This window comes from Crocuta crocuta, unplaced genomic scaffold (assembly GCF_008692635.1).
Source record: "Crocuta crocuta isolate KB4526 unplaced genomic scaffold, BGI_CrCroc_1.0 scaffold425, whole genome shotgun sequence".
NCBI classification, from domain to species: domain Eukaryota; kingdom Metazoa; phylum Chordata; class Mammalia; order Carnivora; family Hyaenidae; genus Crocuta; species Crocuta crocuta.
The window spans coordinates 557,694-573,589 of record NW_027531909.1 but is presented as its reverse complement, the minus strand read 5'-3'; the positions used below and the strand labels follow the sequence as shown (position 1 = coordinate 573,589).

At 42.4% G+C, this 15,896-nt stretch overlaps 1 protein-coding gene across 1 annotated transcript in view; it reads left to right on the top strand.

Moving 5' to 3' along the window:
- Positions 1 to 15,308, top strand: part of MLLT3 (MLLT3 super elongation complex subunit) — a gene marked incomplete at its 5' end in the record, with an annotated part of 302,329 nt that extends 287,021 nt beyond the window's left edge. Inside the window, 3 exons of the mRNA XM_077774663.1 lie at positions 4,532 to 4,603; positions 5,751 to 5,822; positions 12,607 to 15,308. Of these exons, the coding sequence (XP_077630789.1) occupies positions 4,532 to 4,603; positions 5,751 to 5,822; positions 12,607 to 12,738 (276 nt within the window). The remainder of the gene's footprint in view (positions 1 to 4,531; positions 4,604 to 5,750; positions 5,823 to 12,606) is intronic.
- Between the last annotated feature and the right edge of the window lie 588 nt (positions 15,309 to 15,896).

The following is a 15,896-nucleotide window of genomic DNA, read 5'->3' as shown; positions in this document are numbered from 1 at the left end:
TTAACCTGTCTAGCAAAGCAAGACTAAAAACTGAATAGTATCATCTATCTGGTGAGGGTAAAAATTACTTTATCCAATTAGCTAGCATACCACTGGTTCCTTGGCATATGTTTATTCGACAAATGTAGCTTCACACATGTGAATCATCAATCTGTCAGGAATACTCAGTTATATGTCACTTCCTTCGTGCACCTATAAGCATAATAAGAAAGTCCATATGCTTTCACTTTTAGCTAGGCTGGGGTCGGAACTATGTGTGCCACAAGAGAGCCAACCTCCTTAGAGCAGTCGTGGAACTGAGAGCGCAAGAAAAGGTTTTTAAAACTTTGTTTAGTATTGATTTCTTAACCCCGCACATCACCTGCATTGGGTCAGGTTTGGTGTCATCTCTTAAGTCTGTGTTCTAGGACTTCTTAAAAAAATTGCTAATCTTATTCTCCATGGTGATGAAGTAAAATAACAATTTCTTAAAAGTATAAAGAAGGCCCCTAAATTTCTCCCTAGGATGTGTTTTCAGGCTTCATTTGAATGCATGCCTGATAATTTGAAGCTTCACATCAAATAAAATCGATGAAAACAGACCTTCCATTTCAGGGGTAGGCCTTCTTCGTATAAATTTCCTTGGTTGCTGTCCGTCTGCAAATTTCTGTACATTACCAAGCAAAGCCGAGTTTTCCCTACCCATTCTCAGTTCTTCCAGGGACTAGGGAAAAGGGAAAGTGCTAATTGAGTCAAACATTTTCTAACTCTTGAAAAAAAGTGAACAGACAGAGAGCCACATGTCAACAAAGCAAGTAATTAACCTGCATATTGTCAGGAGCTGCTAGTGATCATTAACATGAAAGACCGATCAGTAGAGGATCCATCTGCTGAATAATTGAGTTGTCAGTCCGCACAAAGGGATGCAGAAAAATAATAATCTTGAAAGTCTGATTCTCCGGCCATATCCTCAGCTTAAGTATCTTCGCTCTGTTTTTGGGCACCACCATGTGTAGAAATGGTGCGACTTGGAGGTCTCGGTGGTAGTTTCCTTCAGGAAGGCCTTGTAGGCAATAACAGCAAGTGTTGTGCCATTTAACCAGAGGTGTTTTGTTTTGGTTTGTCTTTTTACTACAAACCTCCCTTATGTGTGAGTTTAAGACAAAAACAAAATTCCAGATCCTTTTGGGCCAAAAGCAGGGAGGAGAAGGTGGTAGAGGAGAGGGGCCTTGAGGGATGGAAGCGATCCATTGGACCCAAGTTAATATTCAGAATATCATAAATTACCTATCCGCCTGCAAGGCATGTTGGATGAAATGAAAGAGTCTATCTAGTGCTTCGGCAGCACATATACTAAAATTGAAAGAGTCTATCTAGTTAAACTGGGTTGAAATAAGCCCATGGAAGACAAGGTGCTGTACTTTCCTGGAGTCATTTCCTTAAAGATAAGAAAAGATCATAAATAAAACAATTGTCTTCAGCATGGCTTAGCTCTCTCAGAATGAGGTTTTGACAAAGCTGTTTATTTTGGAGCAGGGAGAGATCAAAGAAGGAAGATGAACTGAGCCCTCTCCGGGCAGCCACTCAGTAACTTGAGGCGGATCACTGNGGTAGAGGAGAGGGGCCTTGAGGGATGGAAGCGATCCATTGGACCCAAGTTAATATTCAGAATATCATAAATTACCTATCCGCCTGCAAGGCATGTTGGATGAAATGAAAGAGTCTATCTAGTGCTCGCTTCGGCAGCACATACACTAAAATTGAAAGAGTCTATCTAGTTAAACTGGGTTGAAATAAGCCCATGGAAGACAAGGTGCTGTACTTTCCTGGAGTCATTTCCTTAAAGATAAGAAAAGATCATAAATAAAACAATTGTCTTCAGCATGGCTTAGCTCTCTCAGAATGAGGTTTTGACAAAGCTGTTTATTTTGGAGCAGGGAGAGATCAAAGAAGGAAGATGAACTGAGCCCTCTCCGGGCAGCCACTCAGTAACTTGAGGCGGATCACTGACACCCGGACCTTTTGTTCCTGCCACTGAAGCTTCAGAAGAAAGAAACTAGGATTTCAGTGTAGTTTGGACTTCTGTGCGGTAGCACTTACGTATGGCATGTGTAGGGTGGGACTCAAGTGCCCCGAATGTTGTATTTTCTGCTCAGAAGAGAAGGTGGTACAACTCTATAAAGCTAGTGAGCAAAGTTGCACTACAAATACTAAGTCCTTAGTTACTTTGACCGCTGGAGTTCAGTGAGTTGGGGGAAAGGTTCCCCCCCTCTCCCCCGCCAGCCTCCGAGTGGGACAAGATAGGAGCACAGTTCAGTTTTCTAGTACACTAGGCAAGCACGCAGGCGCTGTTTTTCTCTCTGGCTTAAAATCTCAGCAGATTGGCTCTGCTTTGCCCCACCGTGTGGTCTGAGTTGGCGAGGAGTGCCATCTACTGACCTACTTACTCCTAGGTCTCAGAGCTCGGAATTTCCCCTGGAGGTCTCATTTCCAACAACAATAGAGAGAAGGAAATTCTGAATGTAGCGGAGTGTTGGGTTTCCTGTACAGTGCCGCATGTGAAAAACGATTGCCTTGCCCCACTGATTAAGTAATTTCCTTGTGTTGCCCCAAAGCATTGTATTTTAAGTGACTAAGCCTGGTCAGATTGGTCATCTGGTTATCTTAATGTTAAAAATGAAGAAATAAGGCAGTTCTTAGGAAAGACTGTTAGAAGCTCCCTTCTATACCCAGGCATCACTCTAAATTCAAAGGAAAAGATACCCTTTTGGAAGCAATTGGTCTTTTCCAGAATGTCATGGTCCTATCCTCAACAGGGAAATTGTTCATTGGTAGTATGAAATTTTACAGCTGGATGGGAATCTGGACATTATCTTGTTCATCTCTTTGATTTCATCTCATTTTTTTGAGGTCCAAAATGATAAATAATAGGGCTAGGACCTGAACTTGGGCTTCTGAGCCCAATCAGTGCTCTTTCCATGACAAATGAAAAGTGAACTCATGTAAAATCATTTTTGTATTATGGAATATGGTAGATTTTGAATAGAACTGTGAGTGTGTGTATGTGTGTTAGAGCAGAGAATGGATAAAGAGCAGCAGGAATGTGAGACATCTATTGGTTTATTACTAATTTATTTCTTAAATTTTGTTAATGTTTATTTTTTAGAGAGAGAGCGAGAGCGAGCATGAGTGGGGGAGGGGCAGAGAGAAGGAGGCAGAATCAGAAACAGGCTCTGAGCTGTCAGCACAGAGCCCGATGCGGGTGCTCGAACCCACGAACTGTGGGATCATGACCTGAGCCGAAGTCAGACACTTAACTGACTGAGCCACCCAGGCACCTCTACTTATTTATTTTTAAATGTCTATTTATTTTAAGAGAGAGAGTGCTTGGGGTGGGGGGGCCGAGCAGAGAGAGACGGGGAGAGAGAATCACAAGCAGTCTCCATCCACACTGTCAGTACAGAGCCCAATGCAGGGCTCAAACTCACGAACAATGAGATCATGACCTGAGCTAAAATCAAGAGTTGGATGCTTAACCAAATGAGGCACACAAACACCCCAGGAATAGGAGACTTCTTATATATATCCTTTATTTGACATTTGCCTCCTTAATATTAGCTTCTGAGATTATAACTCACTTGGTAATGAGGTTATCATGAAAAAGACAAATTACTTTGCTTTTTCTGTTTATATACATTTGTAAACACTCATCAATAAACACAGGGGAATCTCAGCAATTTTAAACGAGGCCCATTTAACAATATTTCCCTCATAATCCTCAATTTCGAAGACTCTAATAAATTAACTATTTATTAAATAATAATTGGTTCCTCCTTTTTATTAATTAGAAACCTAGCTCCCCAAGGAAGCATCTAAACAGCATGCCAAACTACTATTCCTACCCGAAGCTGTAATTGGGTCATATAAAAGGACAGGCACTTGGCATTTCATCACAGGTAGACATGCCATTTCTTGAACCACAGAAGATAGGCCTGGCTCTTGATTTCTTGAGTTGGAGGATCCTTGGTTGGGAGCAACCAGTAAAAACTGATGGCCATCTCCATTTCCACAGCTGCACCAATTCTGTGGATGGGAGTAATTTTTAGAATCTGAATGTCAGGTACTAAAAAAGGGCCTTCGAGTGTTTGTTTTATCATCGCTAGCCTACTGAGCACTGGTAGTCGTGCTGAAACAGCAGAAAGAAGACGAAAAAATTCTTGCCAGAGGGGACTATAATGCCGTATAACTCAGCTGCAGTGCATATGTGTGACAGTGTTGTCACAAAAAGCAGCAGCCTGGGAAGCTTAGATCCATTTCCTTATCATCGACTTCTTTTTTTAAGTCTCTTGGCCTGACTCAGCATTTCAGATAGAAGTCCTTTATTTTCCAAGAAAGAGTAAGATTAGACGAGAGGAAAGAAAACGTGTAGAGGAAAAATACGGTTTGCAAAGTGATGTTATTGTAGGACGTTTCGTTAAGTGCCTTTGTTTTACGGCAGGCCGACTACGAAGCCCTCGAAATCAGATTTAACAGTGTTCTCTTTGATCCCTAGATTCTTGAAGTGAAAAGTCCAATAAAGCAGAGCAAGTCAGATAAGCAAATCAAGAACGGTGAATGTGACAAGGTAGGTTTCCAGGGCGTGCTATGCGCGCCACAGCGCTGACATGTCTTCCATTTCCAGTGTTTCCCCCAATCCTCCTTGGTGGTTCCCCGTTCATTTCTGCATCAGAAGTGCCCCTCACCCCCTAAATGATGAGCACTTCTGCTCGATGCTCTGTAGTTTGTTTTCCAAGACTTGCTTAGATCTTTGGGCCCACATGCTACTGTTTGCCATGATGCCTGTATTGCCAAGGGATTTGGGGCACATTGAATTGGGTGGTAAGAAAATCACGGTGGAGGTAGAGGATTGAGGAGCCACAGCCACAAATGAGCAGAACGCCTGAGCCTCATGGAACATGCTTTCCAAGTGTACATCGTGCATTCGACATCTGACTTCCAGACCTGTCACGGGTAGGGTGACAACACTCTCTACAGGCTCAAGCAAGGCCCCTGACTAATGCTTCACAAACCTTTCCTTTGCCCTCGTTGCAAACGACACTGGAAAAACCCAGGCAGTTATGCTAACAGAGATTCAGGAGTGTTGAGCATGTGGAAAAAGAGCCATGCTTCTGTCATTCAGGGAAGCTTTTGACAAACCAGATGCTAATGTGGATAGCGATCTCTATTTTCAATAAGACATTTTCCTCTTCTGTCACTTACGATTCACTGGCGATGTTAGGTGTGACCAGGAAAGCTTCTTTTTTTTCTTTTTGGTCTTGACGTAATTGGTAATGTGCATTTATACTTCCATGTTCAAATTTAGACTTTTTTATCTTAAAAATCTGAGATGGAATAATTTTTAAAAAAGTAGCCTGTGATAATGTTTAAATTCACAATTCAGGATTGAGTACCCTTTGTCTCTGGAGGCTATTACCGGGAGAGGGTGAGTCTGCTCCTTTGAATCTTGTTGAGAGTAGGAAGGTGCAAGAATTGCCCTTTATTTTAAAAAAAAAAAAAAAAAAAAAAAAAAAAAAAAACACCTGGCTTTATAAGGAGTTGGCCAGAAGAGGCTTGGTCTGCAAAGGCCTTGGATACTGAGTCCACCGAGCTTGAGAAGGAGGGTAGAATGGGCAACCTCCAACTGCTGCTTGTATATGTTCCTGTTTACTTGTTTTGTTTTTGGCTCGCTTCCTAAAGTGCTTGTTCTTCGGGGGGACCCTCTTCTCTTCCAGGCCTACCTAGATGAGCTGGTAGAGCTTCACAGAAGGTTAATGACGCTGAGGGAAAGACACATTCTGCAGCAGGTGAGCACTGCTTTGTAGCACACCCCTTTCCGGAAGCCTCAAGGCCTCCTTTATCCTGGGGTGGGGTCATAACACCTAGAGGTCACACCAGCCCTACCGCCTGAGCACAAGTCCTTGGGAGGAGGGGTGCCCAGGCTACGGTGGGTGCCTGCCCCGCAGCTCCGTCCCCTGGCATTGCAGAAAACTGGGCCTTTGTGAGGGTGAGGATGCTGGAGTGTACAGATTCCTCCGCCGGCTGACAGACGCTGTCATGCAGACTTACGGAGGGACTAATGGCGGTGCACACGCCTTTGGGTGCAGGCTTCTAGTTTCATGAGGAAACAGTGATAAGAATTTCAGTCAAGTGGTGTAAACATTTGCGATTAAATTGAGTCACCTTTTGCCAGTGCTATTCTGAGGGAAGTAAATATTTTCCTTATTTCTCCTATCTTGTACCACATCCATCTATTCTGATGAACTCAACGGTGAAATTCTTGGGGAGTGGGGAAACTTCTGTTAGTACAGTTGGTTGCTTTGCGAAGATAAGGGTGCTTTTTAATTTTACTATAGTTATAGTACTTGTGTCTGTTGCGCAGACAGTGGCTGTTGATAAAAAAAAAGAAACTTAACACCCAAAAAAAAGGTTGTGCACTAAATTCCAGGACCGGTCTACAATTGTAGATTGTTTCGCTGTTTGAAATTTTGTTTTATTACTACTTTCAAAGGACTTGAAGTAGTACTTAATCTACCCCAGCTGTGTGGGGGTTATTTTTTTTCACGTTTCATGGCTGATGGTCATATTTATATTCTGTGTACATTTTTTACCGAAATCTATAAATACGTACTCTCAAACCTGCCAAGTTCCCTGATTTGCCTGATACGCTTTTTACCCCTTCTATAGTTTCAAGTTTGTACACAAGGTTATAGACCTATGATTCATAACCGGGATGAGTTGCATTTCTTGTGACTGTGGGTATGTGGAGTGGTTCACCCAAAGAGCTGTTCCCGTCCCCTGCTGGTATCTTTCTTTGACGTCCTTTTGTCAAAATGAAAATTGTTCAGCTTGGGGCACCCGAGTGGCTCAGTCAGTTAAGTGTCAACTTCGGCTCAGGTCATGATCTCGTGCTCTATGAGTTCGAGCCCCACATCGGACTCTGTGCTGACAGCTCAGAGCCTGGAGCCTGCTTCAGATTCTGTGTCTCCCTCTCTCTCCCCCCCTCCCCCGCTCATTCTCTCTCTCTCTCTCTCGGTCTCTCAGAAATAAATATTTAAAAAATTAAAGAGAAAAAAAAATTGTTCAGCTTGTCGTTTACCAATGGCTTGGGGTTGTTTGACTGAATGGTGATGGTAAGTCTGTCAGTGGATGTTCCCATCCCTTTCTATCCTCTTTTAAACACCAGCTCTGAACCACTGTGGAGCAGTTGTACAATAAAGCTATTAAAGCAGAAGCTGGGCCCAAATAGCGAGTCTCGCCAGAGCGTGGAGCAGATGTCTGGGCAGGGCTGGGACACCTGCACAAAGAAAGCCCAGCCAGTGAGCGGAGGAAGTGGACCGTTGGCGAGGTCTCACCTTGGGGTGTCGTTGGCATTCCGATTTCCTATTGTCCTTTCATTTGACCTTTGAAAGAATCGTGAGGGAAGGTGGCTTCCTAGAGAATTCTATCGAAGTGGATTACTTTAGTGTCCTAGAGGGAGAGAGGGATAGCTCTGAATTTTGAACCTGGCATCCTGGCGCTCCAGGGCACACCGCGTTTCAGCCTAATTGCATTCCCAGGCCGGTGGAAAGCGCTCCGCCTTTGGCCTTTTGCCTCCTAATGCAGCTGAGGCTTGTGATTATGATACCATGATGCATGTCCTGTCACGGTTTACCGCTTAATTAATTCCTATTGTAAAACATAGCACTACTGAGGACTAACGTTCCTCCCCATGTTGAGAGCTGCTCCTCTCGTGGAATTCATGCCACAAAGTCCACGTGTCGGCCGCCTCATGGGCCTGAGTGCCCGCGACAGGATTTCTGGTGAGGCGGGGATCACACCCGAGGTCTTTTACTGTCAAACGCATCCTATCAAAAAATCTGGCCCGACGGTTTTTATTCAGCTCACGGAATGTGGTTAAGGTCTTTGTTTTACTCTGGGGACGTGCGGGACTGGCCCCCTGGCGTCAATAGCTTAATGAGCAGAAGTTACTGGATGAAGAGAGCCTGAGCTCTTAAGCCACTTTTCCTTAGGTTAAAAATACAGTACAGGGGATGCATCCAAACCCAGAGGAGCGAGTACCTGGGATGGATGGATGGATGGATGAATGATTTGATTTTTCTTCAAACCATGCATTCTGCATTTATTTGGAAAGGGAGACTGAGCCCTTCTAACTTCCCCAGCACTTGGGCTGAGTCTGGCTTGGTGTCTTCCTCAGAAGACAGGTGAACAGTTCAGATAACAGTTATCTTGAGGGAGATGGAAGTGAGTGGCATATTGGCGTATTCCTTCTGACAACATGGAGAACCCTCCCTGAGAAGTCTTCTGCCGAAAACCATCATCTCCCTCTGGGGAAATCGCCTTCCTGTTATGGGATCCCCTGTCACTAGGATCCCCAAGGCTCGTCTCTTGCCCTGGGGCAGGGCACCCGTGGTCCCACAGTCGACAGCACTTCTACAGGAAGACCCAAATGTACCTCAGGCAGAAGCGGTTGAAGCCAAGCTTGTTCACGGAGTTCTTCCCTTCAGTGAAAAGGCTGCTTTTGGACAGAAAGAACCCTGGTTTCTTAAAAAATGTAATTAGACTAAGAACAACACATCTACCTTTTTACAATTAAAAACCAGCGTTGGGGAAAGGAGCCACGGGTTTAACAAGTGGATCATACCCTCTGTAAAAACAAACCAGTCCACATGGTACCCCCTAAGAGACTTCTGTGGCAGGAGATAATCCATCACAAATGTTTGCACCAGCACCGTGATGGGAAGAATGAGTTAAGCAGCTGAGATACTCTTCCTTTTCCACGACACGTACACACTGTGTGCCCTTGCCTTCCTTTCTTATCTGTAGTCACTCTGTCTTTTACTATTATTATTCTGGAGAGGTCTTTCCTATTGCAGACTGATACAGGGGGAGTGCACCAAGGTAGAGCCACACCACATCCACAGAGCAAGGCAATGCCTGTAGAGAGGCAGCCGGGCATCCTCCAAGGACCAGCGGGGTGCCTTTAGGCTTTGTGGCTCCTGTCATCGGTCTGAGACAGGTTGATGCTGTGCTTCTGATGTTCTAACCAACAGGATTCCTGGAAAAGAACCCACATTTATTTTTCTTTATGAAGTCTTTACTTAATTGAGGACGTGGGTACACGCTCTAATAATTCAAGTTGTTAATGCCGGTCCCTTTGGCAAATTGTCCCGAACGCCCCACCTGCTGCACCACTGGTGCTTTGTGGCCATCTCTGCCTCTACCTTGATGTATTCTTACAAGCTCCCATAAAAGCATGGGGCTCATTTAGTGAGACTGATCAGATCCCTTGCATTTGTTTGTGGCTGGGGGTGTGGGTGGGTGTGGGGGGAGGGGAGAGTGCTGCATGTGGAGGAGGGAGGAGGCTTGTGATCCAAGCCCTGGAACCCTACAAGACAGTCCAGTGCTTGAGACACCCCGTTCACTGGCAGGCAAATGGGTTTATTTGCTTTAAAATCAAGTGGCTTTTTCTAGAAGGTATTTTTTATTGCTTTGTTTTGTACTTACTGGTAAGTAATTAGCTATAACAGAGTCACAGAAAGTGATTTATTAAAGGAGTGAGTGGTCATTTCAAAGGGAAAACCTAGGACTATGTTTTACCCCCACCTTGTGACTTAACTACTCTCCTTCATCTTCTCTTCTCCCTGCCAACTTTGATTGTAGTTAGTTTTTAAAGACACAAGTAGGCCTTTTCTGAATTTCAGCTTCTGGCATTCCTGCTTCATTTCTTGTAGTGTTAATGAAATGGCTAACAGTCAATGAGGGGAGGTGGAGAGTGCACTGGGTATGATAGTTCATGTGCTGTACAGTTACCTCCTAGATCGCTAAGGATAAGCATATATTTATATGGTATTCATAATCAGTCTCCCTGATCGGTGTCACAATTCTGCTTATAAATCAGCTTTTATTTATCCTATTATTTGACCCTCTGCACAACCCTGTGTCCTAAGTAGAACAAGCAGCATTATCCGCATTTTACAGATGAGGAGGAAAACAGAGGGTCTGATGTTCTGTGCAATGACATTCAAACAGTGAGCACCGTCAGAATGGATACCCAGAATTCGGGACTCCATTCTGAATGCTTGGTCACTTTCCTACTGGCCAGCAGTCGCACTCTGGGATATTTGTCATTTGCCTCCATTGTGTACATTGAAAGCCTATTTTTTTTCTGTCCTGGGGATCACACATTTTTACTGGGCCTATACTATTTCTTTACACTGTAGCAAAAAAGATAATTTACTCTGGAAAGTACCCTTAATTAAATTGATGGTCAATACATACTAAGTATTTGCCTTGACAAGTTTGTGTGTGGACATAGCTGCATATGCGCCTCAGTATGTGTGTGGGTGGCTTATCCAAAGCTCGATAACTCTTAATAGAACAAATGAGTGTCCGCTCTCGCTTGATAAGTTCTTATGTGAGTGTAGTACTTTAACCATAATTGGGAAGAGCCTTTCTAACAATCTCTTGATGCATGAGCTAGAGGTGGAACCCTGCATCCAGTGGGTTAGGCAAGTAAGGCCCCTTATCTACCTACCCACACCCCACTCCTCCACCCCCGCTCTCCACCCCTGTAAGTGGATATATTTCAAGGTCAAGGTGGTGGCTTAAAAGGTGCCACTGAGGACGTGCACTCGTTGCCCTCCTGCTCTGCTATCTTTCCCATCTTGCATTCATCCTCTTGAGAGGAAGCTAGGATTACATCTTCGTTCTAGACAGGGAGTAGGGGCAGAGGCCAAAAGACACATACTCACTGTCTGTAGCCTTTTTAAAAATTGTCCTGAAATCCTAGTGACTTTTGACAAAATAAATTGTAAATAGCAGTATCTGCCACTTGCTGCGAGTGGGTCTGGGGAGGCCAGTGTTTTAGCTGGCATGTTGGTGCTTCCGGAAAAATCCAGCTTCTCGGAGTAACAAGGAAGGGATAAGTGGATGTTCGGTAGGCAGGTTTCTGTGTCTGTCATGGTTTCACAGTGAGAGTAACTTGTTTTTTATTATGAAACCCATAGTTCTATCTGTAAAAAAGTTTCCACCATTGAGTAAGGCAAGAATGATTCCATCTGGACCTGTGTGATTAATTGGGTTGGGGTTCAGTATGTCTTTTATGCTTCTGTGGAAGTCAAATATGTCAGGAATGGGGGGCACATTTTCTATGGAGAGCCACTGACCCATAGGGAATAGTTCACAAATTTACTGGTTTTTTTTTTTTTTTAAAGAAAACTAATTGTAAGAAGAGAGGGTCCAAAGTTTCCTGTCTGCTGCTTTCAGCCTGAAATTAGGTCATCTAAAATTCCATTGAATAAGTAATAGGCTAAATAATGAAAACTGTTCTCTTTTTTAAGGTTATTGAACGAAAGAGAATAGGAAGCAAGCAATAGGAGGGGAGTGGAGGGATTGCCAGTTTTCTTTGTGCAAATATTGTTTCTTCCATCCTAACGCTGACTTGTTTTCTCTCTCCCACAAAGCTTGTTAAGATTATCCCCCTCCATCCCAGTTTACCCACAACATACATCCCTAAAATCCGTGCTACCCCAGAACAGCATCCATATCTGATAAAATTATTGGTAAAATAGGAATGGAAAGACACGGAACATGAGGAAAGATTCTCCCAAAGCAGCCATCAACATCATTCTTAACCTTGAAACCTTAGACTCACCCTCTTGTAAGCCAAGGCAGGACAGCAGCGGTACCCTTTGCCATCTCTTTTATCATATTTCTGGAAGTTAGAGCCAATACAGTAAGAAATGAGGTAGGACTATTCCAAGTGAGGAGACCAAGGCCTTCTTTTTCTTTTTATAGATCATACATTTTCTAGATAATTCTTTTTCTAGATAAAATTTATGAACACCCCCCCCCCCAAGTATTCAAGGGAATAAACAGAACATGAGTCTAAGTATAGGTTTTCCTTCATTTTGTTCAAGTATAACACAGTGTACAGCTGGATGAATTTTAACAAAGTGAATGCGTCTTCTGTAATCAGCACCCAAATCAAGCAACAAAACAGCCCCAGCCCCTTTCAGTTACTGCCCCATGGTCTTCAGAGGGTGGGACTGTAGATGGTTTATGGTTTTTTTTTTTTCCTCTGGGGGTTTCTGTACTTGCTAAGCTTTCAGCAATAACATAATTAGAAAGAGAAATGATCATTATTCTATATGCGTATGCATGTATTTTTTTAATAAGGAGTTTTGTTATTTGTAGGATGGAATTTCCTTGCATCTAGTAAATATAGTCACTATCCATTGAGTCTGTATCTCATTTTGAAAGGGGTCTTGAGATTGTACCTCCCTCTAACCACCTATACAGTAAAATAGTCTATTGAGGACTTGAAAGCAGAAACCAATTTAAAGGACATGAATGATAAGAACAGGTAATCTCCTCTCGCTGAGAATTTCAAAGAGTGAATATGCCTTTGGCATGTTACCAAAGTGGCGAAGAGATCGTTCCCTGCCATCAATGGCATAGTACTTCTTGCTGTAGAGAATATCAGTCTCTTGGTTCCATATTTGACCCCCTCCATCCCTCCCTCTCTCTCTCTTTGGCTTTTGATGTCCATTGCTTACTACCCAAACTATCTCTTCTTTATTCCCCTAGATCGTGAACCTTATAGAAGAAACTGGACACTTTCATATCACAAACACGACATTTGATTTTGACCTTTGCTCGCTGGACAAAACCACAGTCCGTAAACTACAGAGTTACCTGGAAACATCTGGAACGTCCTGAGGATAAAACAACTGGATGCATCAAAAACTATTGGTTTCTTTTTTTTGGTTGTGATTTTTTGTTTGTTTGTTTATATGAAAACACTCAGAATGATGCAACCAAAAGGGAAAAAATAAAAATCAAACAACCTTCAGCTTTATTTTTCTTTAAAGCCAGTCATCATCTCTTGATAAAGGAGAGGTTAAGCAAACCAGCCTCAGCGGACCACTCTTCTCTCCAAGGAACTCCCCGGGAAGAGTTAGCCTGGATAGCCTTGAAAACAAACAAATCCAACACAACACAAGAAAACTTAAAGAATGTGTATGGTATCCTGTATCTCTCTCTGTGGTGGTTCATTCCACAGGACGAATGCATATTCAACACACTGCCTTATTACATAACTGATCTATTTATTATCGCATACAGATATTCTAAAGTCGTTGAGGGAATGACACCACAAGACATTTTAAGTACTTGTACTTGGTCCCACGGATGCTCTTTCAATGCAGCGCCCTTGCCATCAAGCCCAGTGACCTTACTCGTACACCGTGCCACCCTCCACCAACTTTTCCAAGTCCTTTTACTCGTTGCAGTCTGTATTTGCCACCTTTTGTTTTTCCAGTTCCGGGACACAAATGATCAACTGGGGGGACCAAATTGCCACCCTGATTTTCTTCTTTGTGGTCTTTCTCCTGAGAGTTGGGGCCCAGCCCTTGGCTGTATCCATATAATGATCTTGGACCATGGTAGAAAATGCACCAAATAGGATCATATGAATTGTTGTCTAGCCTTAGTCAATAAACCTGTAGGACTTTTAACCAAGTGTACCTGTAAACGTCCGGCATCCAGCACTGTTGAGCTGTCTTCAACATTCTTGTGTCTGTTTTACGGTTCTAATAGTAGAGAAATATGGAAGTAAGCATTCCATAGGATCATNTAAAAAAAAAAAAAAAAAAAAAGAATTCTGGTTCTGTTTTCTAAAGAAATGTTGTAGAAATTCTTAATTTGGATCTATTTATTAGTAAGCGTTTCACTTTCTTTGGCTGCCAGTGTGTTTTCCATCTTGACCATAAAACCTGGAATAAGAGATTTTTTGTTCATCTATGATCCTCCTAGACTCTTTTATATTTGGAAAATTAAAATCTTTCTTTGGGGGAAGATTCGTGGTTATTCTACCATAACAGATTATGTATTAACGTGTAGATTCCGCAGTTTGATCCTGTTTAGTCACTCGCTTATGTTTCCAGAAGGATTTCTTGTATTGGTGAAAATAAAGCTGGGGGTGGGGGGGGAGAGTTTTGTTCTTGATGTACCCTGTTTGAAAACTAGAAATCTGTCCTGTGGCATGCAAAAGAAAGCGAATTATTTTTAAAAGAAAAACAAAAACCCAAAGTACTTTTGGTGTCATTATTCCATCCTCTCCCTAAGTGGAGATATGCAAAGTGAGAACAGCTCATCTTCCGCGTTTTTGCTAGGAACTCAACCGAAAAGAAGGGGAAATGAAGAAATACTTCTGGATCCAAAGGTTCATTCACTGGATCAGCCTTAAGAAAGCCTCTATGTGTGCGACTAGACCGGTCTCTAGGCTCTCCCTTGTTTATTCCTGTGCCAGATGCTGTCTTTTCATACAGAGATTAACCAGTGTCTGTACAGAAAATGGGCTTTCCAGACCCATTCCTTTGGGCAGTAATGTAAATGCAGATTGATAAGTTATTTCTGCATTTTAAAAAGGGGATTTTTTTTACATTGTTTCTTTCTATCCAAAGACACTATTTTTTTTTTCTTTAAAAAAATTATAATACAGCCATGCTCCTTGTAAATTACTTCTGAAGCGTCCTCAAGGACAAGTGTACTTTTCCGGTAATGTTATGATTCTCGATGGTTGGCATGAACCGCCCTTGAAGCATTTGTTGTGTGTCCCCTTCTCAGTGTTTAACCCTGGAGACATCTCTGGAGTCATTTTGGACATAAGGTGACTGATTTGTGTGGTTTTAGGCGTGGTTTTAGTTGTGTCTGGTTCTGTTTTTAACTTTGCCGATGAAAGGGGGAGGGCGATGCTTATATGAATTGTTTGGAAAATTTAGAAATCTTTAAACGTTCCTAACTGCTAATCCACATACTCTAATTAAGCCAGAAATGGATGTGGTTTAACTGAAATATCTGTGTAGTGTAACTAGAAATGTATATATGTAGTTTGGGCCATTTTTATTTTTGTAACTAAGTTGTATGGCAAAAATGATGTGGCGGCGTGAAGATTTTTCTCGTTCCTCTGGCTGCTTACCAGGAAACTAGGTAACTTAAGCGACCAAACAAGAAGAACAAGAAGGGAAGCTCTTACAGTGATAAACTTTAGACCTAAAATTTAGGCAATAAAGCAAATGTCTTCAGAATATCGTCAAAATGTAAGTTTGTAAATTTAATAATGAAATTCAAGGAAATGTACCCATCGACTCATCCTCACGGACACAGCAAAAGGAGTTGTCCACAAAATTTCAAGAGTGAGAGTCACATTGTTGATTTTTTTTTGCAAGTTGTATTCTTACTCTCATCGAATCCTTAAATGCAGAAATAATAAATCCCCTTTTGATGAATTTCAAATAGTTATACTTCTCTTCAGGTTACCCTCTCGGTTCAACAATGTCTATAAACATCATTGAAACCTGTTAAAAAATGTATTTGGCACATGCGTATCCTAACAGTGGCTTTGGTATTTTAAGCACAAAGGAAAAATGGCAGGGTTTAATTTCTTAGATTTCAAGTAAAATCAGTTGGGTGATAGTAAATATGGTTTGGGCCAGCCTGAGTATGAGAAACTTATTTTGAATTTTCCTCCAGTACTTTGATCGGGGCGGGGAGGAGGAGGGAGGAATGTATATCTAGAACCCCACCCCCACCCCTTATAAATTAGCTTGCCTCTGGCTTTGCAGCATGATTGTGTACAAGAGGTTATACCTCCAACTTAACATATATCAGTTATGTTAGCAACAAAAACACTTGCAGTTACAAACACCTTCACTGCCATCCACTTCTCTTTCTACCTCTATGTAGACAAATAGGTGTGTCTATATATGCTTGCATATTGTGTCAAAGTAGGGGAAAGCATAAAAATTTAAGATCCGGAGACAAAAGCTCTACAAGAAAAACCCAAGGGACTGTGCTGAACATTTTCAAATTGCTAA